The sequence below is a fragment of the Sebastes fasciatus genome, chromosome 2 (genome assembly GCF_043250625.1).
Source record: "Sebastes fasciatus isolate fSebFas1 chromosome 2, fSebFas1.pri, whole genome shotgun sequence".
Taxonomy (NCBI): domain Eukaryota; kingdom Metazoa; phylum Chordata; class Actinopteri; order Perciformes; family Sebastidae; genus Sebastes; species Sebastes fasciatus.
Window position 1 is genome coordinate 14,418,365 of NC_133796.1, and position 22,650 is coordinate 14,441,014.

At 42.0% G+C, this 22,650-nt stretch overlaps 2 protein-coding genes and 1 long non-coding RNA gene across 3 annotated transcripts in view; 1 reads left to right on the top strand and 2 right to left on the bottom strand.

Moving 5' to 3' along the window:
* LOC141753017 (uncharacterized) overlaps window positions 1-22,650 on the top strand; it is a 602,052-nt gene that overhangs the window by 38,091 nt on the left and 541,311 nt on the right. The window lies entirely within an intron of this gene.
* Window positions 719-10,513, bottom strand: chrna3 (cholinergic receptor, nicotinic, alpha 3). The gene is made up of 6 exons (XM_074611081.1): window positions 10,281-10,513; window positions 9,689-9,828; window positions 6,224-6,268; window positions 4,370-4,479; window positions 2,816-4,034; window positions 719-2,038 (listed from the first exon to the last, which is right to left on the bottom strand). Exons 1-6 carry the CDS (start codon window positions 10,339-10,341, stop codon window positions 1,910-1,912), a joined length of 1,704 nt encoding a protein of 567 aa, XP_074467182.1. The 5' UTR covers window positions 10,342-10,513; the 3' UTR covers window positions 719-1,909.
* Window positions 12,640-22,379, bottom strand: chrnb4 (cholinergic receptor, nicotinic, beta 4 (neuronal)). Its single transcript, XM_074610817.1, has 6 exons — window positions 22,067-22,379; window positions 18,490-18,635; window positions 16,853-16,897; window positions 16,519-16,628; window positions 15,077-16,130; window positions 12,640-13,656 (listed from the first exon to the last, which is right to left on the bottom strand). Exons 1-6 carry the CDS (start codon window positions 22,113-22,115, stop codon window positions 13,492-13,494), a joined length of 1,569 nt encoding a protein of 522 aa, XP_074466918.1. The 5' UTR covers window positions 22,116-22,379; the 3' UTR covers window positions 12,640-13,491.

Sequence of the window (22,650 nt, forward strand, 5' to 3'; positions counted from 1 at the left end):
GGGTCCTGAGTGAGCTTTAATTAAATTCATTAGCCAGGGGTTTCTTATCAGATGTGACAGAGAGCTAATACAATATCTGTCTGTGCTTCCCTGCCAGCATTCAATTAAATACAGGCTGGATTCTCTTGTAATCACATAGCTCGCCATCTGCTCTCATTTTTAGCTGTATAATAAGAATCAGACAATGACATACTGAGAGTCAGGCCCCATGCAGGACGCTTACACTCTTTCAGCACTGATACTCACACAGTACATGGAGGAGATTATGTGTTTTTGTTTGCTTGTACCTAACATGGAGACTGTGATATTCATCAAAACATTATAACTATAAATTAAAGGCAACAATGGTGCCATATACCTTTAAGTACATGTGAGAATTTGACCCCTAACCACTGACAGCATTAGACCTGTTGTGAGCTATTAAGAGACATTGCAGGCTCTGTGTATTAAGAGCAGAACATTATATTTTGGCCAGGAAGGATGCTTAAAGAAAAGAGAGGAAGCCAATAAGGTCCTTCATCACTCACTCTCTATATTGATTGTGATCCAATAAGCTGAGTTAGCTCCAAGGGGGACACAGAGGATGTGGAACAGAGTAATAAACAGAGCCTCGGTGGCTTCCTTCAAATTGCATCTACATCCCACAGCTTTTGTTATCAGTATCAGACATACTGGTAGTTCAGAGAAACCACAGATACACATTACAGCTTTATATGAATATTTTTTAAAGATTTATTTACAGAAATCTGCGAGTAAAACAGAACTAAAAATGAGTTTTTTTTCTCTTTGCACATAGAATACTTTTGTAAATATTCAATTTGCAAGGTCAGAAGGATTCTAGATGACATTTTCTTATGTCAGCCTTTCCAGAACGTCATGCTATCCAGATCAAACAGCGTTTTATGCCTTAAACGCATCAAGTACTAGTATAACTCAGAAAATGTTACAACTGGGAATATGTTACAACAGAGATGATGATGATAAAATGGGTGACGTATCCCTTTAAGACAGTCAGAAAGCCTTGTTATCGTTTGTAGTAGCAAAAAATCAGCACATGATGTCACTCTTTGAGCACAGTCAACATCCTGGCTTGGTTTTGAGAAACATGGAAATCCATCTTTAAATGCTTTTTTTCTCTTATCTCAATACATTTCTGGCATGGCATTCACTGTGGACTTAACATTTAAAGAAGAAAAAGATGTTCTTGTTATGGGACAATTATCGAGCTTTCTGGTGGCATACTGGTTGCATTTTGTGAATGTATGTACATGCTTTCTTTAATGTGAAATAAGGTGCTTCAAGTTTGTCAATTTAGTTACTGTTCCCATTAATTGCTCTTAAATAATTAAATTCTGCAAGGGTGTTGCCTTGGCATTATAGATTATATTCATGAGAAGGACCAAGTGTGCGCATATCCAGGCAACGATACTCAGGTGCAAGACAAGAACTACTTAACTGCAGGTCACAAAGTTGCTGACCAGCAGGTGATAATGATTGGAGTTGATTACTTCCTTTACAAGAAATGCCTGTTGGTCTCTTTTACACTCCTCTGAGGAAGATCTTACGGATCACCTTAAAAAAAGAAATAAACTTTATTTGGAGCCTAACTATGTAGCTCTCCTTTGTGCCCTGCATTATAGATTATATAGCCATTTACTGCAGATTTGTACACAATTAAATGACTAACAACTATGGTCTTTGCCGTTGCTTGTTTACTATGTCTTCAGCATTGGAGAGTCCTTAAACCACTTTCCTCACACATCTACTGAAAACACAGTCACTAAAACATTTGCATTTTGGCAGACACACAGTCATCAGTTCTTGACTTTGGATCCACTCTGGATGTCCTCATATGTAATGAATGCTGTGCAGTTCAACAGCACTGAAGTGTTTGTTTTGTCAAACTGATTCAAATGTCGTCCCAGAGTAATAGAGGCTGGAGGAAGAGGCCGGCTGTCCCCAGGATGCACACAAGGACAAAAACCCAAAGGAAGATCCTGTCGATAACCATGGCGACGTACTTCCAGTCATCCTGAACCTGGGAGAGGATCACAGTGAAAACATTTTCAGTGATGTGGTGGTGGCATTGTCAAAGCATAGAAATAGATTTAGGAGTAGAACGGACATTCCCATTCAAATCAAAGTAGCAGGATGGTCAGAGCGTTGGCCATTTTTTTTTGGGTACCATTGCCATAGCGACCGTTGTAGCGGGCTGACTTCCGTATAAACTCAACAGACTTGCGGCAAGTCGCTGACTCACTGAGGTGAGATTTTGCAGGAGTATTGACGGATACGTAGCACAGAGAAAATGTAAATGAGTCAAATTGAACAACTTAATGCTTCATCCACACACTCTTGTCATCTTGCTATCGCCAGATGAATGACAACTTTGTTCTGCTCATTTACTTTATCCAGTGTGGCGTTGAAGCGAAGAACGAACCTAACGGACAGCTGGCTGGTTAGCTCTTGGGTTGGTTCCGTCATGCTTTGGTGCTGCACTGATTACGGAAAATGAGCCGAACAGCGGGCTGGTGGCCGGTCTAACGGTCCCTCCGCCTGGGGACAAGTTACCTATCTAACTAGCCAACCAACTGTCTCCGGGAGCTGCGTCCGTTCTCTTCCCGGCGAGCTGCGACCACACTTGAAGGCCCCACTGACGTGGGTTCTGTTGTCACCATAACAACTAACAACAATCGCCATTTACTTTTGTAGCATTCAAAATACCACAGCAAAGAGTTCATTGACCCTTTTACTCCTATTTCATTTCTATGTTTAAAAGTTGAAACTGCTTGTGTATATGATTGTGATCACTCACCTCCTTTGCTTCATTCTGTAGTCTCATGTTCTCTGCTATGTATTTGACGCTCTCAATAGCCTCCCTGACCTCAGGTGAGAGCGGCAACAGGGACAGTATTCCTACATCCAGAGACTCGGAGCTTGAGCATTGACTTTCCCCTCCGACCCCGGCAGCACTGCCTCCAGTCAGCACTCCCAGGCTGCCTAGCGCTCCCAGACTGCCCAGTCCTCCGCTCCCTCCACCAGAGTCTACGGGCAGTTTGCTGGATCTCTGTTGCCAGCAGCAGTTGCAACGACCCTCGCAGCACAAGAACACGGAGCCCGCACCTTTGGCCGGGTCTCCGCTTAAGTTATTGAGGTTGGAGAGCTCCGTGTTGTTGAAAAGGCGTTGGCGGTTGGTCAGGCTGGACACCACGCTCGAGGCCAGTGCCTGAGGTTTGTGCTGCTTCTGCAAAGTAGCTGACGAATGAATGGCACAGGGCCTCGAATGCATCGTCTTAGTATTGCCGGCCACCACCACCTTCTCGGGGTCCCTCTCCGGCCTCGTCATGAACATCACCTTGGGCAGCATCCCCAGGAACACCGTCCGCACCCAGCAGGGCATGGTGTGGGTCTTTGGCGTGCGGTAGTGGACGTTCAACACAAAAACAGTGATGACGATAGAGAGGGTGACAAAGATCATGGTGAAGAGGAGGTACTCGCCAATCAGGGGGATGACCAGCGAGGTGGAGGGGATGGTCTCCGTTATGACGAGGAGGAAGACAGTTAAAGACAGCAGGACGGAGATACACAGGGTGATTTTCTCGCCGCAGTCAGACGGCAGGTAGAAGACGAGCACGGTGAGGAAGGAGATGAGGAGGCAGGGGATGATCATGTTGATGGTGTAGAAAAGCGGCAGGCGGCGGATGTACAACGAGTAAGTGATATCCGTGTAGATTTCCTCGCAGCAGTTGTACTTGATGTCGTGTTTATAACCAGGGGCGTCGATGATTGTCCACTCGCCGCTCTCCCAGAAGTCCTTGAGGTTGATGGTCGAGCCGATTAGCACCAGGTCGATCTTGGCCTTGTCATACGTCCAGGAGCCAAACTTCATGGTGCAGTTTTGGTAGTCGAAAGGGAAGTAAGTGACGTCGATCTTGCAGGAGCTCTTGAATATGGCCGGAGGGATCCAGGTAACATCGCCATTGTAACGAAGCAAGGCCTTCGTTTTGTCATCAACCTGGAAATCTCCGACTGCACTGTAGACAGAGAAAAAAAAGAAAGAGTGAGGGAATAAAAGAGGACAGATTGAAGGTTGCAGATGAGTCATTGAAGATCAAACTGATGGATATAATCGATTGACTATTGTGTCATGGAGATATTAATCAAAAAAGATGCCTTGTGGTTTCATTAAATTGCACACTCAGATGTTCCTCATATACCCCCTTAAGAATATGCAAACACAAAATTACCCATGCAAAATGAGCAATGGAGAGTAATATAGCTTGTCACTGCCCGGCAATCCTTTATCATAAATGCACCCAACAATCAATGGAGATTTTGAGCTAGATTTTTAATGTGTTGTCACGCTCACTTGTTGTAGAGCACAATGTCTGGCTTCCAGATCCTGTTGGACGGCACTCGGATAAACTCCACGCCTCCAAAATCCTTCGGATTCCATCTGAGTTTGTAGTCGTTCCAGATCTGAAAAAACGAAAGAGAATGAGTCATTTACATTAAAAACAAGTCAGAGGAATTCATTAAACAAATATTGGACAAATACAAATATTTGACCCGATGATGAAAAGTTAAGGGTTCAACAAAGTTAATACAACTCATTCTGTACCAAATTTCATGATTTTCTATCCAATGGTTGTTGAGACATTTCAATCAAAACCCCAAATATCCACCTTGTGGTTGCACAAGAGGAAATGTCAGGGGATCACCAAAGTCTTTAGGATGTGTCCTCTGTAGAGCTGCAACGATTTATCGATTAGTTGTCAACTATTAAATTAATCGCCAACTATTTTCATAATTAATTAATCGGTTTGACTAATTTTTTAAGGCAAAAAAGTCAAAATTCTCTGATTCTAGCTTTTTAAATGTGAATATTTTCTGGTTTCTTTACTCCTCTATGACAGTAAAAACACTTGGAAACACTGATCGCCATTTTTCACCATTTTCTGGCATTTTATAGACCAAACAACTAGTCGATTATTAAAGAAAATAATTGACAGAGTAATGGACAATGAAAATAATCCTTAGTTGCAGCTCTAGTACTCTGGGGACCATCAATGTCTGTATAAAGTTTCATGGCAATACAAATCGATGGACTGATCAACAGACAGATGAACAATTCATTCCTAGACCAAAATTTTCCTTCAAATCAAACCCAGTAGCAAGTACCAGGATGCCAAGCATAATTGTGTCAAGTGCATTCTCTGCATCCAAGCGGTTTAAACAAAACAAGTTTGTCATAAGCAGCTTTATAAAGCTACAAAACGGATATAAAAACAAGAGGGTGCCAGTTGTTTCCTCCTGATGATTATATTTTACAAATCTACTCTGATTTAAACGCATTGTCTTGTAAAACGTCCCTCATAAAAACGATGAGGAGTCGTCATCTCTAACCGTGGCATATAAACAGAGCTTACACAGTATGTAGTCTGAGGGGCGATATAACGGACCACAGTTTACAGCGTGTTTTATGAACCTTTTGGCCACTGTTTTTGACCCGCTCTTGAGGACAGCCAGCGATCCTCGTGAGACTCATAGAGCAACACTAGTAAATATTTCACTTAAGAAACAGTATGTATCTAGATTGTATTGATAGATTTTGATGGTCAGCGGGGGAAATGTACACAGCACCAAAGAGCAATTACAGCTCAACCTTTTAGCATGAACACGGCTCCAGCACAGATGTGTATTTGCTCAGCAATGTGGGACCTGGAGACCTGCCGTGCCTCATTTGAATCCAAACTGCACTATGCATGTTGGCAGCAGAGACGCCATGTGGGACTGAGTACATGATAAAACCATCAAGCCATACAGCATGTGTGGACACAGCTTTATTTTTGTTGTATGTGATTATGAAATAGATTAAAACGGTTTCATCTTTAAGGTTCGGTGTGCTGCAGATGCTTAGAGGTTTCTGTCACACTGTCAGAAAGAATATTATTGACAAGTATAATATAAACTCATGACCACTGACAAATTATTTAAAAAAATCTTTATAAAATTGACCATGAAATCTCAGTGTATTTGGATTCTAGGGTTTTTTTCTTTCAAAAAACAGGACTAGAAGGATCAATGTGTTTAAGAAGCCTCCTTCCATGAATAATTCAACTTGTCAGTCCAGCCTCGAAGAATCATGTATGACAGGAGGCCGGATCCATACTTGATGTCCTTGCTCAAGGTCCATTTGCACAGCCATGCGCAATAAACTCACATGTCTCAGCCACAGATTTGTCTCCATGATCTGATTGACTTCATCCTGAAAACAGAGCAGAACAGAATTGATAATGAAGACATTTAAGCAAAGAAAAAAACAATAATTGTTAACTTAAAGCTACCATGAAACAGGAAAAACTCTGTCACAGGCGATCATCCATTTCACCAGTGAGGATTGTCTGTGTGCTTCCTGCGGGGTCAGACCTTCGTATCACGGACAAGAGGATTAAGAAAGGCACACCTGGGTCCTCCACGCCTGGAGCATAACCCACATGACAGCTGGAGCCACAGCGCATCCTTAACTTTTATTCTTACAACTAAAGGTGGAGCAGAGGGACCAAGGTGTGTGTGTGCGTGTATGTGTGTGTGTGTGTGTGATTTAGACCGTGAACGAGCCAATCTCATGACCCAGTGCACGGCGTTAACCATTCATGTTACCATTTAGCATCCAGGAGAGGTTCTACATGGCTGGTAAGCACAGGTGGACAGAAGGCCGCGGGACAATCTTTATTGGATTATCTTTGGGGGACTGGTGATTTTATTGCACCTTGATAGCGAAAGCACGTGTCCTGCATCTTATCACCGAATCAGTCAGAGTGCAAAGACACAAAGGAAATACACCATGTTCTGGTTCAGATCAGATTATTTATTCTCTGGCTGCATAATTGTTTGTTGAAATGGATGAGTAGCACCATTTCACCAGGTACTGTATCTTGGGAGTTTATGCTCCAAACACAGCTGAACACAATATCTGATGTGGTGATCAAACATAAGACTTACAGTAGAAGGAATAGTTGGAAATTTTGAGAAATGCGCTTATTCGCTTTGCCAAGAGTTAAATGAGAAGATCGATACCACTCTCACTGCTAAGAGTTGTATCAATCTTCTCATCAAGCCTTTGCAAGAAAGTGAATAATCACTTTTCTCAAAATGTTAAACTCTTCAGTCTGTTACCACACTGCCACCTGTTCTGAAACCCACAAGCCCAGAGCCTGTGTGATGATCCCTGATCAGGAGATGATGATGACCGAGCCACCTCGCGCGATGAGCTATTGATGGTCTAAATGAGCTCATTTAGCCCTGCTGTAATTGGTGTAGGCTGACCAATAGGCTACCGATGCATCTGGGTTAGGAGCACCAGGTGTGGGAAAGAAATAATCCATCAGCAAGGGGGAGCGCTGCAGCCTGCTACATCCACTGAGTTAAGGAGAATATAACAAAATATACTTTATCTCTTTGACACCTCTAGATCCAGACAGGTCTTCAATACTTATCTAGCTCTACAGAAAAAAAAAGATTGCCTGTGGGAAATAGGCAAAGGCAAACAGATTGAGATGGACTACAATGTGTCAGACCCCACATTATCCATTGAAACTGTCTAGAACAAACCTTGTGTATAGGCTACTATACTGTGTACATACTTTTATTAGCTACTATTGGCTGATAACATTTTTTATTGAATATTACAAATTAAAGGAACAGTGTGTAGCATTTAGGGGGATATATTGGCAGAATAGAATACAATACAGTATGTTTTCTTTAGTGTATAATAGGGATGTCTCGATACCAGAAATTTAGTAGTCGATACCAATACCAGTGAATTTCCATGATTCTCGATACCAATTCGATACCACGGTAAAAAACAACAACAACAACAATAAATCCCATGTAATTCAACACGCACTCTTTTATTAAAAACATTTGAACATTACAAAAAACCGAGGCATGTAGCCTTTAAGTAATAAATAAAAATAATTGACCCATTTTGTTCATTTTGGCTTATCAGCGGCATGTTATCAATCGATAGTCAGACGACGGACGCTACATACTGACCATGAACGCATCTGGTCCGTCAGCTCAGAGTAGTAGGAGCAGAAGGCAGAGGATTTATTGTGGAAGTATAAAGCAAACACACCTACTAGGCAATATTACACGTTTAATCCCAATGCTATAAGGGAACCATAACGTTAATGAGGTAATCGCCGCAAGGTGGATGGAGCTGTGTGCATGGAGCAGCGGCGCCAGGTAGGCCCCCCGCAGTGGAGCCCTGCAGCAAAAGCTCTACCGGAGAGGCCAGACACACCGCCAGTAAAAGATCAGAGTCAGCGCTCTGCACATATTGACCGTAATCTTTCTTGTAAAATGTCTGGTGTAATCGGTAACACCGGTGTTGTCACAAGTTTATTAACCGGTGGGAAAATTTTCCTCACTGTCACATCCCTACCAACGACCGTTACAGGCATCGTACGGTACCTTCGGTACTGTAGAAAAAGAGTACCGTCACTTTTTAAAAATGTTAGCATCGACTTGGTACCGAAATTTGTTCCAAGTCGATGCCAACATTTTTTTCGGTTCATCGGTTCTCGTGACATCCTTGTATAATCACCTTAAAATAAGAATCATTGTGTTTTCTTCAGCTTAGAATGAGCCATTTATATCTAGATACGAAGCCGGCCGCCATGTTTCTACCGTAGCCCAGAACGGACAAACCACTGGCTCTAGAGAGGGCCGTTCGCGTTTTCACGTTTTTGCGTCGGCCACCGTAGTTCTCCTACACGCTTGATACACGGGAGAGGTTTCACTACTAGACGCCGCCAAATCCTACACACTGCACCTTTAAAGATATAATTCAACATTCGGGAAATAGCCTATACATTCAATAGCCTACTTATGCTAAGCTAAGTTAACAAGTTTCCTTGTTGTAGTTTAATATTTATTTACAGCATCTCTAAAGGCTGTTTTCTTGTCAATAACATAAAAAGATGATTTTGGTAAAATGTCTCAAATAAAAGAGCTGATGAGCATCTCCTCTTGCCGTTCAACACAAGCAGCGGGACGGATGTGATGGAGAACAATATCAAGGCTGTTAATTTTGTGAATGAAGCTGTCCTCCCTGTCCAACGCGAGCCTCTTTGCTTAATTATCGACATCCGCAGGCTCTAGATCTGTCTGAGTCTCAGTCTGCCCCGGCCAGTCAGTGAAACCTGCCGTTACATCCAGAGGTGCTCATCTGAAGTGGCAGTGATGGAGTGATAGGGGCTGCCTCAACTGAGAGGTACTCAGACAGCTGACATTCCCCATCTTGTCTTGGCCAGACAAACAGCCACACTGCCCTGTCTTTCATCTACTAGTTCCCTCCTCAGGATACTAAACCTGGGGCTGCTGCACACACAGTATCTCAGGTGGCTCTGATGGCATCCCAATTGTCCACCTTCTCTAAAACTTTGTTGCCCAAAGGACACAATTCAACACAATCTACCTCTTCTTATGCTCAGATCCTCCACATTCAATGCTGTTTATGTTGTTCCATGTTTTTTCTCTCTCTCAAGTCATGACTGCTCATTAGGCAGAGTGATATACAGGTATATATGTCTGACTGTGGTGAAGCAGCAGCCCATAACTCTCATGTACTAACTAGACAACAGCACTTGTCACAGAAACAGTGAATAAACCTATTACTTACCACTTTGACCAGCTGTGACATGGACACCTCGAACTGTACAATGACTGGGTCGGTCACATTTTCCACCGGTCGTATGTATTGGTTGTAGCGGGAGAATATCACAGAGAAGAGCTTGTGCTCTGCATCTGAACAGGAGCCTCCTGGATGAGAGCAGAGGATCAGACACTGCAATGTGGTTTGATTTGGTTAAACAGTACAGCCTGGTTACAAGGTGACACAAAAGGCCAGATCATTGTTTGTTTGTCACCAGTCCTGTGGATGCCTTCATATTGATCTATTTCAGTGCATTGATTATAATTAATATGTTTTGGAATCCCAGGGTGTTGCCTTCTGGTTTATTTTTGAGGTTTCCTTCAGTTTTAAAGAATAATAATTGGCACCAATACAAATGCATGCATCCCTTTAAATTAATAACAACAATAGCCTAAAGTTCTACAAGCATATTTTTGTTCATGCATGAGGTTAATTGCTATTTTTTGTACAGGTAGCCTATAAAGAAAAGTGCATCTTTAATTGTGGCACTATTACGCACATTTATGTAAAGCAACAAGTAACAAGATGTTAGGTTAAAGTATAGCAGCCTTTTACTCACCTGGCAGGAGAAACAGCAGGAAGAAACATGTGGGCACAACGAAGCAAAAATGGTCTCTCATCCTGTTTCAAATGGCACATTTAAGTCGTATCCAGGGTCAGCAGCAGCAGCAGCAGTAGAGGCTCTGTGCGCAGCAGACAGGAGGAGAAAGTGTGGAGAGTGAAAGCAGCTACAGAGAGCAGCAGAGAGCAGAGAGAGAGGGAGGCACACTGAGGCACACGGTCACTGATAGGAGGCACACTGCACGGTGAAAAAAACCAAAAAGCATGTGCATAAATAAATATTTTTTTTAGTACACTGTAAAACAACCCATTTTTTTTAGTTTTTTTCAAGAAAATTTACATTTTTTGTCTGTATCTCAAAATGACAGAATTTTTTTTTTTAAATTACATGTTTCATTTATGGTTTGTATGTAAATGGTCTTAGATTTAAAGTATTTTTTGTAATCACAATCGTAATTATCTGTATTTAAGCTTTACTTGATCATTTTTTAAAGATAATTATTCTGTTTTTTAGATGTTTATGACTCTAATTTAACAATTAATTTATGTTAGAAGAAAAGGATTTCATGGAATTCTAAAAATATTTCTTGTAAAAATACCGATTTTCTTTGCCAAACTTCTGAGAGTTAATGTAAATTTGGGTTTTTGCAACGTGAAATTACATGTTTTCACAATCAGCTTCTAACTATGAGTGATGGGATCCTACATGAAAAATATTACTTTCTGCCAAAATTAGAATCAGTTTTGGAAATTTTATATGAGAGATTTCAGCATTTATTTTCTTCGCTGTGCTTATCTCACAGGTCTGAAGTGGGCGGGGCTCCGTTGGAAAATAGTGATGTCACATCCTTCCAAATTGAGATATAGTAGTAAGAACACTCCTCAAACACCTTTGCTGCCTGTTTATTTCTGGATAAAATGTTTTAAATGATGCTCATAAACCATGCTCCAGTCATATCAGTTCTAGTTTTTGTATCTCTTGCATGAGGATATTTTGGCATCAAGGTTGTGCAGAGCGTTGATAGTGAACATGGACCTAGGTTGAATTCACACATATTTTCCCCTCACAATGTAGGCATCTATATTTAATCACTAAATAGCCTTCAACTCATCAAACAAGGTCAAACTGCATGTGTGCCACTGGGTTGGGGTTTGGGTGGAGCTCAGCAGCAGCTTATGAGCATAACAGAATTCATCTTGATTGATAGAATCTGTATTGATTTTGGTTTTCACATAACATCCTGTGGGTTTTTTTAGTTTTTTTTTAAATATGTCAATATCTGCTGGAAAGCCCACTTCCAATTGGGATATAGCTCTGTCTTTGACTCTGGCTTCTTCTTTTCTTTCTTTTTTGTTAGTCCAGAGAAGCATTTTTCTTTCCTCTAGCCAGCAGGATGGCCCAGTGGTTTGACAGTTGTGTCCTTCAGCCGGATGAAGGGGACATCCAAGTGCTTTACAGCAAACATCCGCCCTGCTGAAGTGCCCTCCAACGATAAATAAATCCCTACCAGCACCACAGATGCTGTTTGGTGTCTGACCCTGCACTCTCAACTCCTTTAAGTGGAACATGTGAAAAGAGAATTGCTCCCAAGGGTTGATTTATATACAATTACATCACATAGAAGAAGAAACAAATGTTAATTTGACCGTCATTCTCCCAGACAGCGCAGACACTTAGGTTGTTTACACCTACAGAAGGAGGCTCATTTAACGAGATATCCCATGCTGCAAAGGCTGTCCTGGAGATTTAAACATGTCATTTTGCCTGAACCCTCGTATTTTCAAGGACTATATTATGGTAGATCTTTGTTGGAAACTCAAAAACACTTGCTTGTGTGGCAGGACAGTTCTCAAGGACGATGCTTCCATTTATATCTTATTGAAGACTAACGACAAAAGGCTGCCGACATGAGACGTGTGATTTATGGGACCTTCCGTCGTGTGTTGAATGACGACTCATGTGTTTGGGCCGAAACAGATGATGGATTGTTGATGGATATGCTGTGACACTTCACTCTTCACTAATGACAGGAAGCTAACAGGTGAATGAGAATGATCTTGAAAAGCTGTAAACAAGAGATTAACACATAGTTGCTGATTGCTTTTTCTTGATTTCATTTCAATGAAGGTCTCACAAAAGAACCAACAGTCTGCAGAATCCCTAACGAGCCCACTCAGCACTGTTCATTGAGCAGTAAATGTTGTGTGTGTGTGGGCGAGGGTTCAGCTCAGCATGTGTTTGTGAAGCACCATTTATGTGTGTGCCAGCATTTGCCCGTCTGTACAAATAAGCCCTTAACAGAGATCAACTCTAGCGTAAAGACACAAATGATTGGCCATAAGATTGCAGCGTCTGAGCCATTGTACAAATTAACATTGCTTAATATCGTAGGCCAGATCAGCTTCATCTCCGACAGTTTTTGTTGCGTCAACATTATTTTTTTTGCCTGGTCACACACTCTCACATTTCAAGTGAACAGCTGTCTTTATCTATGTGATGAAATGTTCTAATTGGCACATCTTCAGTGAGCGTATTGGCTTCGAGGACAAACTTTATCACCGGCAACACAGATTAACTAAGCACTTTGGCAAGACCCTGACCATTTTAAGACTTTATTGGGGAATTGATACATTTTAATCAAACTTAAAGAGGACATTAATCATTCTTTAATCACACATCACATTCCAATGACATGGTAATATAACTTAAACACAAATAAGGGAGTCAACAACATCTGAGAGCAGAAAGATGCTCCTCAAATCTCAGACAGAATTGGGCATATTTCTGCGGAGTGAAAGCCACATTCAGTCCAGTTCTGCAGCTGTCCTTTGTAGACATGAAGGGAAATGACCTCAGTGCAATGATGCCTCATTAGGTCTCTTGCAGATGTACCATTTCCTCAAAGGGTGCTGTAGATGGTTGTAATGTTATGGACCATGTGGTTTTGATTATTAAGAGACATTTGATCCATATTCTATCTCACACAAAGATCCTGTATGTTCCACAGATGTACACAATGAGTGGTTGCAAATACCTTTTTTTATCTGGTTTAACCCTCTCAGATGCCTTATTGGTGGGGTTTGGCACAGACGACGTTGCTGTCACTGCTTTTTGACCCCACCAATATGGCACTAAACAGACTTTACAACTACAACATGATCGCTGAAAATAAATAAATAAATAAAACTCGCCCTGTCTTCTTTGTTGCTCATATGCGAGGAGTCTCTGTGCTGGGCTTCTGGTTGGGAACAATCTGAGTCTGAAAGACAGGCTGAAGAAATAAACCCAGGGTGCCCACCACACACACTATCACAAAGATCCACAGGAACATACGATCCACCACCATGGCCACATACTTCCAGTCTTCTATCACCTGCGAATATACAGAAATTAAAATGAGTCAGTGTACACGTTTTTTTTTATCACACAGGCATTAATTATAATAAGCCAGCTGAATTGCAGAATGGTGAGATGAACAAATAATCCGGCTTCAGTGTGTCATATGTGGACGCTGCCATGCCTCTGTGCAGCCACTCGGTGGCAGAGAGTGTAACTGAGTGAATGAATGAGTGAATGAGTGTGAGAGTGGTTCCCTTTCTGAATCTAGAAAACAAACAAACCCTGTTTACATATCTTACATACATCATGTCAATTTTGTAGTCTACTGTGTTTGCTAGCAATTGAATTGGAACATGAAGTTTTCTGTAATATACTTTTTCATATGTGTTACATCCATTCATGCCAATACTACTGCTTATAGGTAAGTTTATTCTTAGGATGCTGACTGCTGGCATAGTTAAGTTATATTCCTGTAAGGACGTTCCCATACTGAAATAGCTATTGACCCTTTGTTTTTGAAACAAGTCATTTCTCATTCCTGGTTCCCTCCCTATTGATTTATCAGAGAAATAGATTGACTACCAGAAATCTGCCTTCTGTGACTAAACAAATTAAGGTTAGTGGTATTCCTCCTTACTGCGCCTCAGGGGGTCACAGGGTGTTCAGTAAATGTTATCACACCAATACAAACACCTTTAATCCAGTTTATTGGGATTGGGATAGATGGAAGAGGAGGGCACTGACAGTGGAGCCTGATGCACTTTTTGCAAATACCTAATTATTCATTCAAAAATGAACATGTTTTCATTTTTTTTAATCCATCCACACAAACAGAAATGTAAAAACAACAATTTGTGGTTTTAGAAGAAGTTATGTGCAGTTACTATAGTGTTTCTTTATGAACATCCTTGCACCCATTATTTTTTGCAGTGTCTTATCCTGGCTGACACATTGGCAGCACCTAACTTCCCATAAAACCTAGCGAGCTATTTCCTTCTGCTTCGGTGTCTATGTTAAGCTAGGATAATAGCATCCATACTTAAAAAAGTACTCCACCAATTTAGCATTGCATTCCTATAGTATTTTCAGGCTCATTGTGGACAGTTTTGTCTTTTTTATTCAATGCATTCTTCTTCCTGGCTTAACATCTGGTGCCCTGTTTACCCACAATGCATGATAACCTCACTTCTTTCTATCTCCACACCTGTGGGGGTGGTAGGGACTGAGAGGTTTTCTCAAGTGCACTGGTGAATGACTAAGAATATATTTGTAAGCATTTACAGTACTCATTCAATATATAATATACTCAATATTAGATCAGCAGAATAGCATAGGAAATGTTCAAATGTTTATGATTTTGTTCATCCAACATCCATCTTTCTTAAATTCTTAAATTTCAGAAGTGTAGTCATTTAGTGACACAACAAATTTAGCAGAAACTTGTGCATACATACACTCTGATCATCATCGTCTCCCATCATGTGCTCGGCCACAAAGCGCACCCCGTTCACCGCCTCCTGGACATCAGCAGCCCAATCTGAGCTGCTCTTCTGCTGGAGGTCCTGGGTGGAAGTGAAACCACTGGGAAGGTAATCAGTGGAGCGCAAGTCCCCCTTCCTGTTGGAGTGGCCGTAGCCCAGCGGAGGAGCTACATTTTTGTGTCCTGGGGTGGAAAAGGCAGAGTCAGAAGACAGCAGGGCAGAAGACGACATGGTGATGCCTGTTTTGGATGCGACTGGGTAACCCAAGCCTAAAATGTTTCTCCTCGCCCGCAGACACCGCTGTTGGCGAAGTCTCTTGCATGCAGAGTTATCCTGAGGGCGTCTCATGAACAGTAAGGCGGGCAGTTTGATGAGAAATATCAGCTTGACCCAGGAAGGCATGGTGTGGGTGCTGGGAGAGCGGTGGTGGACGTTGAGCACGCACACACTGGTGATGATGGAGAAAGTCACGAGCACCATGGTGAACATCAGGTACTTGCCGATCAAGGGCACGTCCAGTGAGGTGGGAGGAACGATCTTTGAGATCAGAAGCAAGAACACGGTGAGAGCCAAGAGCACGGAGATGCAGAGGGTCATCTTCTCCCCGCAGTCTGAAGGTAAGTAGAAGACCATCATGGCCAGAGAGGTGATCAGAACACAGGGGATGATGAGGTTGATGGTGTAGAAAAGGGGCTTCCTCTTGATGATGAAGTCATACGTGAGGTCCACGTAGGTGGGATCCAGAGGGTTGACGGTCCGTCTGCCTGGCAGCGCCAGGATGTCCCACTCTCCACTGGGAGTAAAATCATCCATACTAGCAACGTCAGACTTCAAGATCAGGTCGATCTCCGTGTGGTCGTACGTCCAAGAGCGGAACTTGAGGGTGCAGTTCTGCTGGTCGAAGGGGAAATGCTTAACCTCGATCTTACAGGCGCTTTTGTAGATGGCCGGAGGTAGCCAGTTGATGCTGCCATTGAACAGGACAATGACATTGGTGAAGACTGTCACCTCATAGGTACCATCAGCGCTATGAGAAGAGGAAGAAAGAGAAAACTTTAGAGAGCTTTGAATCAATGTCTGAGGCTTGTGTAATCAACCCTGCAATCACAGCGAAGTGAAGATAACAGGAAAGCTACTCATTCTGAAAATTTGTATTGGTTATTTCATACAACCAAGGACAGTCAAATCAATATCAAAATCAAAAGAGGCTTCAGAGAAACAGCTGGGAAAGATATTGATGGTGAAGAGAAACCGTGTTAATTCATCTTAATTCTCAAATGTCTCGCTATCAAAGAGATTTTCCCATTCACATCCAAAAACATATCTTATAGAGAAAACATGAACAGATTCTTTTATATATTTTTTTTAATACAAACTTTGCCATTGTTTGAATTTGACATTCCAGTGATGCTTACTTGTTGTACAGGACAATGTCTGGGAGCCAGATGTGTCTGGAGGGAATGCGCAGCTTGTCGATACCTTCGTACTTTTCAGGGTCCCATGACAACCTGTAATCCACCCAGTGCTGGAGAGACAGAGAGACCTGGCCGTCATGTCAGACCCCCACACACTCTCTCTCAAGACTCTCAAGCTCATTTCTAATTACATGCTTCATTATCAGCGAAATATGTTTGGAGCACAATTACAGAAGTTCCACACGGAGAGAGGAAGAATGGATATGGTTTAATTCAAGTTCAGGGGGAAGGACATTTAACAAGACATGACGACTCTGAGCTTCATCACACTTACCTGAGTGAGCCACACATTTGTGGTCATGATCTGCTCTCTCTCATTCTGAAAATGTACAAGTGAGGTGGAAATTACTTTGAGAACAGTTTTCATGCACAAATACAGAAATTGAAATTGTATATTGAGATATGACTGCATATATTGGCTGACCCTGAACACTGATTTAAGCCATGGATTGTTCAGGACACTCTAGCAGTGATTCAGGGGTATTAAAGTCCGCCCCAGGGGGGTACTACTGTAGTTCACAGGGTAGTGGAAATATTGTGGGATAGCTCATTTGATAAAAATGAAAAATCATGTGAAAAAAAAATGCACAGTACCTACAAGTAGTAGTCAGCTGTAACACCTTAACACAATGACGATTGAGAATGCATGGAAACACGTTAGCCAGCGAGCAGAGAAATCGAAATACTGTAGTTAGCTAAAAGTAATGGTTTATATTGTTAGGTAAAAGTAATGGCTAAAAGGTTGAAAAAGTTAGCAAAAAGTAATGGATGAATGGTTAAAATAGCTAAACAATGATTATAACAATATCCACTTTTATATAATCTATAGTGATAAATAACATCCAGTTCAAAGTCCATTCAAAAAAAATATTGTAACATGACAGGTGGTGTTGATCAAGAGGTAATGAGTACATCTAATAGGGCTGTGGGGTATGTCAGACAAAAAAGGTTGGGAATCACTGCTGGTAGGACATGATAGTAATAGCTTACCAAATTACAATTTCATAAAATATTAAAAAAAAATAAATGCTCTTATTCATGGTCTGTCACATAAATAGCCTCAATTAACTATAAACCTGTCGGCCTACATAATGCGGATGACTTAGCATGAGTTTATGACATAATAAACTCATTTAAGATGCTAAAGGACCAAGATAAGACTGTAGTATCTGCTGGTGTGCACAACAAGGTTTTGCACACAGAATGAATTACCATCTCGATTGGACAGTGTCTGCGTCTAAAGACACCTTCTGGCTCCTGCAACTTTCATTGCAAAGCAAAAGTTATCGAGATATGAGGACACTATTAGCTTCAGATGAACCTTCCTGCTTGCTGTCATCTTTACTCTCTGGTATCTAATTTGAAGCGAGGTCAAATATAACTGCATTTAAATCCGCCCCTCTTCTCAGATTGCTTGTTAACATGTTTGTTGACGGCATTCTCATCACATTCCCATGACATACACATCCAATAAAGTGACACCAAATGCCAATTACTCCACGGGGTGCAATGCAAACTCATAAAGTGATGCTGTGAATGAGCCCTGCTGCCTTGGTCTGCAGCTGTGAGGAGCCGCCACTGTAAATCAGCAGAGGGCCTCTATCACTGTGGCTAAAACAGCTTTATGGCCCCTTTTAATCCAATGTGCTGAAGTTTCAATCTGCACATAACAGAGGCAGAGATCACAGCTGACCACATCTATCCTCTTCTACTTCATCCATCCGTTTAGAACTACGGCCTCTCTGCACAGGCTGCTTGGTAACTAACTGCTTTACTCAAAGCTTCAGCTCTGTCTTTTCTATCGTCCTCTTTCTTTCACTCAGTCTTTCTTTTTCTGTGTCCCTCTTTGTCTCATATTCACTCCCTCACACACATATCGTCGTGGTCGGCAGAGGTATTTGGTGCCTTTACCACACTGATGAGCTGAGCCAGAGACACTTGCAGCTTCACTGGGACTCTCTCGGTCCTGTTGGTGGCCGGCCGGATGAGCGGATTGTAGCGATCCTTTCCCAGCAACCAGTTCATGAGACGCTCCTCTGAGTCAGCACAGCTGCTACCTGGTGGTGACACAAATTTGTTCAATGATTATTTTCATGCACAGGTAGTGTATAGCCTACACATCCAACATAACTGCTGAGATGGTTGTTTAAAGCCACTACACTCAGCTGTCACATTGAACTACTTTTGAAATGGAGGATGGAGCTGTCTGGAAATCATAAGTGGCTAAGGGTAGTGTAGTAGTTTCCCACTATGGTCCAAACAATCCAGATTTCTGGCCATTCTGGGGATTCAGACCTGGGGGACCAAGTGTTTAAAACAATTTGAAAACATGCTGGATGGGGTGTACATACAATCAGGATTTAAATCAGACTCTTGACATCTGATTGGATCACTCAAAATGGGAGTGGCTTAGTAGCTGTATATGGACTATTGGCCTCCAGCCACACCTCCCTTAGGAGGCGGAGGATGAACCTGTATTTTTTATTTTACTGTCTTTAAAGGTAGCTTACAGTGTGGTATCTAGTTGTGGTTGCAGATTGCAACCAACTGAGCGCCCCTCCGCTCACTCCTCCCTTTCCAAGACTGCGGTAACGTGAGTCGCCGAGTGCAAAACCCCAAAATGTTACACACTGTTCCTTTAAGGTTAGGGTAAGATTGTGGTTTCAATTTTTACAAGGCGACATTAACTGTTGATCCATGACAGTACATGGACTCACGGTCTACTACATGAAAGCCAGAAGCCGCAAGACCACCATGACTTTCTCCGTCTTTACACTACTTCCTGCTTTGGCGCTAAGTGTTGGCATTATATGATACTGGTCCAATATCAGTGTAGTTCAGTGATACTGGGCAACATGTAGACATGTATACCCTCTCTGCCTGCCCCTGTGTGAAACACTATGAAAAGAAAGTGAACATATCTGTTTAGCAGAATACTGTTCCTCCGTCCACCCGAATGTGTCAGACTGCTTCATACAAACTGCACGTATAGTCTGGCAATTAAGAAAGCAGGGATGGCTGTGTTGTGGAAATTACACTGCAATGTAATGAAGGCCCGAAAGTCATTTCCAAATAAGTAATTACATTTGGGATGAGGGCAGGTTTTTCCACAGCATGTTAATAATTCTGCTTTTGCCTCAAGCCAAACCACTGGATGTACCTTTCAAGTGAGAAGAAGCCAGGAATACCAAGACTTAAACTCCACCTCCTTCCCTCCACCCCTGATAAATGAAGCCTGTGTCAGGGGTGAAGACAAGCCTGATTGAAACTGATGATCAGTGCTTCTCATCTGGAGCAGAATGAATACATGTAGCGCAGCCTCTTCCATTTTCTCTACATGCAGCTGGTTATTAATGCCCCCACATGGTCTGGAGTAGCTGAGTCAACTCAAACACACATGAAGTGAGACTCTTACTGATGGGCCCGTCGAAGAAGAATCGCTACTGTTGTCAATATTCAGTAGAGTGATATTCATGGCTGCAGAACCTCAGCGATGCTTCTCTTCTTGCTCAATATCAAACTGTGTGTGCCATTAGCGGCCCACAGACTCCTGGAGCTTTGCAGGGCGTGGCATGCCGACAGTCTGGCCCCACGGGTCAGCTCATGCTGCCACGACTGTGCCTCTGTCAGTCACTTGGCTGAGGTCCCATCCAACACAGTCAGACCTCCACAGCGCTCTCTAACAGATGGCATTGTTGTCAAAGCCCTCAGAGACCTGAGTCAAACATGCTCTGCCTTCCCCAGAGGTAAAGGCCACTGGCAAACCACCCAAACTTGTGATTTCCTGCTGCGGCGATCGTATGTGTGTGTGTGTGCGCGTGTGTGTGTGTGTAGGTGTAATGTGTAATGTGTAATGTGTAATGTGTAATGTGTAATGTGTAATGTGTAAACAGCGCCTCATAAGTGTTGTGTTGACATTACGTTGATTGCGAGTGAGGCCAGGCGTGTTAATACAATGCTAGAGTCAGCCATTGTGGAGCTGATAAGGTCACTCTGCACAGCACGCTGAAAAACATTATTCTACCAAAATGTAATACTGTTAGAGGCCCGAGAGCATAATGAAGTGTGTGAATGGACCAAAACATGGTGCAAAGGTTGAGTGAGGCGAACACAGATTTTGACAAATATGATTAAATAAAGTTATTTTTATAAAACGGTCACTATATCCTGACAGTAGTGAATGAGACAAGTAATCTGAAAATAATCATGTGCCTCTTTGTTCTCTGGTGTGCTCCTAATGGCGTCTACAAGATTTCACAGACCGGAGGAAAACAACCAATCAGAGACGAGCTGGAGCCTTGCCGTCTCTGAGCAGCTGTCAATCACTCGCAATCTCCGATCAAACGGTCAAACTAGGCAGCGCTGATGAAATATGAATTAATATTCTGTTACTGTAATGTCTATTTCTCACCACAAATGTTTTCAGAAACATCTTGTAGTGTACTGTTTAGCTGTAAAATGAGAAAGTATGTGAGCCGTGTTGAGATCTGTTGAGGAAATACCAAGCACCGCCCACTAGCCGGAGCACACTTTCTCATTTTACAGCCAAAGTCTCCCGTCACAGGCTAGATTGTTTAAAGCCTGAAAACAGAGCCAAGAGGAGGTGTAGAAGTGTAGTTATCTCTCAGAACTTGAATTACAAAATGCCTAAAGGTTATTATGGAATTTTTGCCCAATGATGACAACATTTTTCTGCCTACTGCAGGTTTAATAAGATACAGGGCGAATATTCCGCTTTGTCTTTTTCCTCCTCCGTTTTATAGAGAGAAAAAAAATAAAGTAGAAAGAATGGTCTCTGTGACACACATGAGGATTCATCTCTAAAATGTCATCAAAAAAACGTACGCAGAGTATCACAGTATGAGGTAAGAGCCCCATTGATCTCCCAAAGTAAACCTATACTGTGGTCATGTGAAATAGTGATGTTGAAGAAATTAAGAAGAGGATGCCAAGTTTCTGAAACTGTTACTTGTATATGTTCAGAAAGCTGATTATACACTTCTCAAGTGTGTGTGTATAGGCATATTGCACTAAATATCACAAACCTTCAGTACTGATTGCTGGTTTTGTTACTACAGGCCACTTTTGATAGCAGGCCAGGACTGACTTATGAAATTGCCCCTATAATGAGACAATGTGAAATACAGCAGCCAAGTAGTATCATAATGTTTTATGCTATTCGTGTATGTGTCTTTAATTTATATTAAATGTACTTTAACATTTCAAAATGAATTTTATTGATTAAAAAAAATAAAAAAATAAAGCAAAAACATTTGGAGTATTTGCATCTTTTTGTTATGGTTTTTAAGCTGCAACAACTGAGCCAATGCACTGACAACTTACTCTACATTAAAATGATTCCACTTTGGGACATTAAAAGAAAGAAACAGTCACACTTCTCAACACTGAAACACTTTCGCACATGTGAAAAGCACAGCCTAAATTAACAGGTTAAGTACACAGAAGGTAAAGAAAGAAACACACTTACAGTGAACCAAACAGAGAAAGTAAGCGAGGATGGAGAGAGCCCGAGTCATTTTCCCGGCACCATCTGCTCCGCGGGAGTCGCCGGTGATGAAGCTTCAGAGCTGCGGTGTTCAGCGCTCTTCCTCTCGGACATGCCGGTCGGAATCTACGGCTGATCTCATCTGCTGATGCCTGAAAAAGAGATCCACCGAATATCTGTTGCTCCGTCCGCTCACTTTACAGCAATCCGCCCAATGCACAGAGTCTCCTCTAGGGTCTTTGAACGCAGCAGCAGCAGCAGAAACCTGTCCTCCTGGCTCCTCTCTCTGTCTCCATCAAGTCCTGCAGGTCCTGTACTCTGTTTTAGATGCTAGGTTTCATATGTGCTGTATGTACAGCTGAACGTTATACACTGTGTTTTGATCATTTTAAAGGGAAAAGGGGGTTTATTCACTTATACTTTTGCACTTGTGTTGATCCCATCCCTAACATCTCAATGGATTGATGGATAAATACTTAATTAAAGGGACTGTTTGTAACTTTTTAAGCGTATAAATGTTTACCACTGTGACCACCAACAGCCCTCGTCCCATGTTATGTTGCTTT

Bases quoted from the DNA above. Each gene is read 5' to 3' on its own strand.
- chrna3 (XM_074611081.1), bottom strand. From the start codon at position 10,341: ATGAGAGACCATTTTTGCTTCGTTGTGCCCACATGTTTCTTCCTGCTG. The intron at 4,480-6,223 runs GTGAGTTTATTG...TCGTTTTTTCAG, and splicing joins CAAATCTGTGGCTGAGACAT to ATCTGGAACGACTACAAACT. The intron at 4,035-4,369 runs GTGAGCGTGACA...CTCTGTCTACAG, and splicing joins GACATTGTGCTCTACAACAA to TGCAGTCGGAGATTTCCAGG.
- chrnb4 (XM_074610817.1), bottom strand. From the start codon at position 22,115: ATGACTCGGGCTCTCTCCATCCTCGCTTACTTTCTCTGTTTGGTTCAC. The intron at 16,629-16,852 runs GTAAGTGTGATG...CTGTCTCTCCAG, and splicing joins CAAATGTGTGGCTCACTCAG to CACTGGGTGGATTACAGGTT. The intron at 13,657-15,076 runs GTATGTATGCAC...GTATATTCGCAG, and splicing joins GAGACGATGATGATCAGAGT to GTGATAGAAGACTGGAAGTA.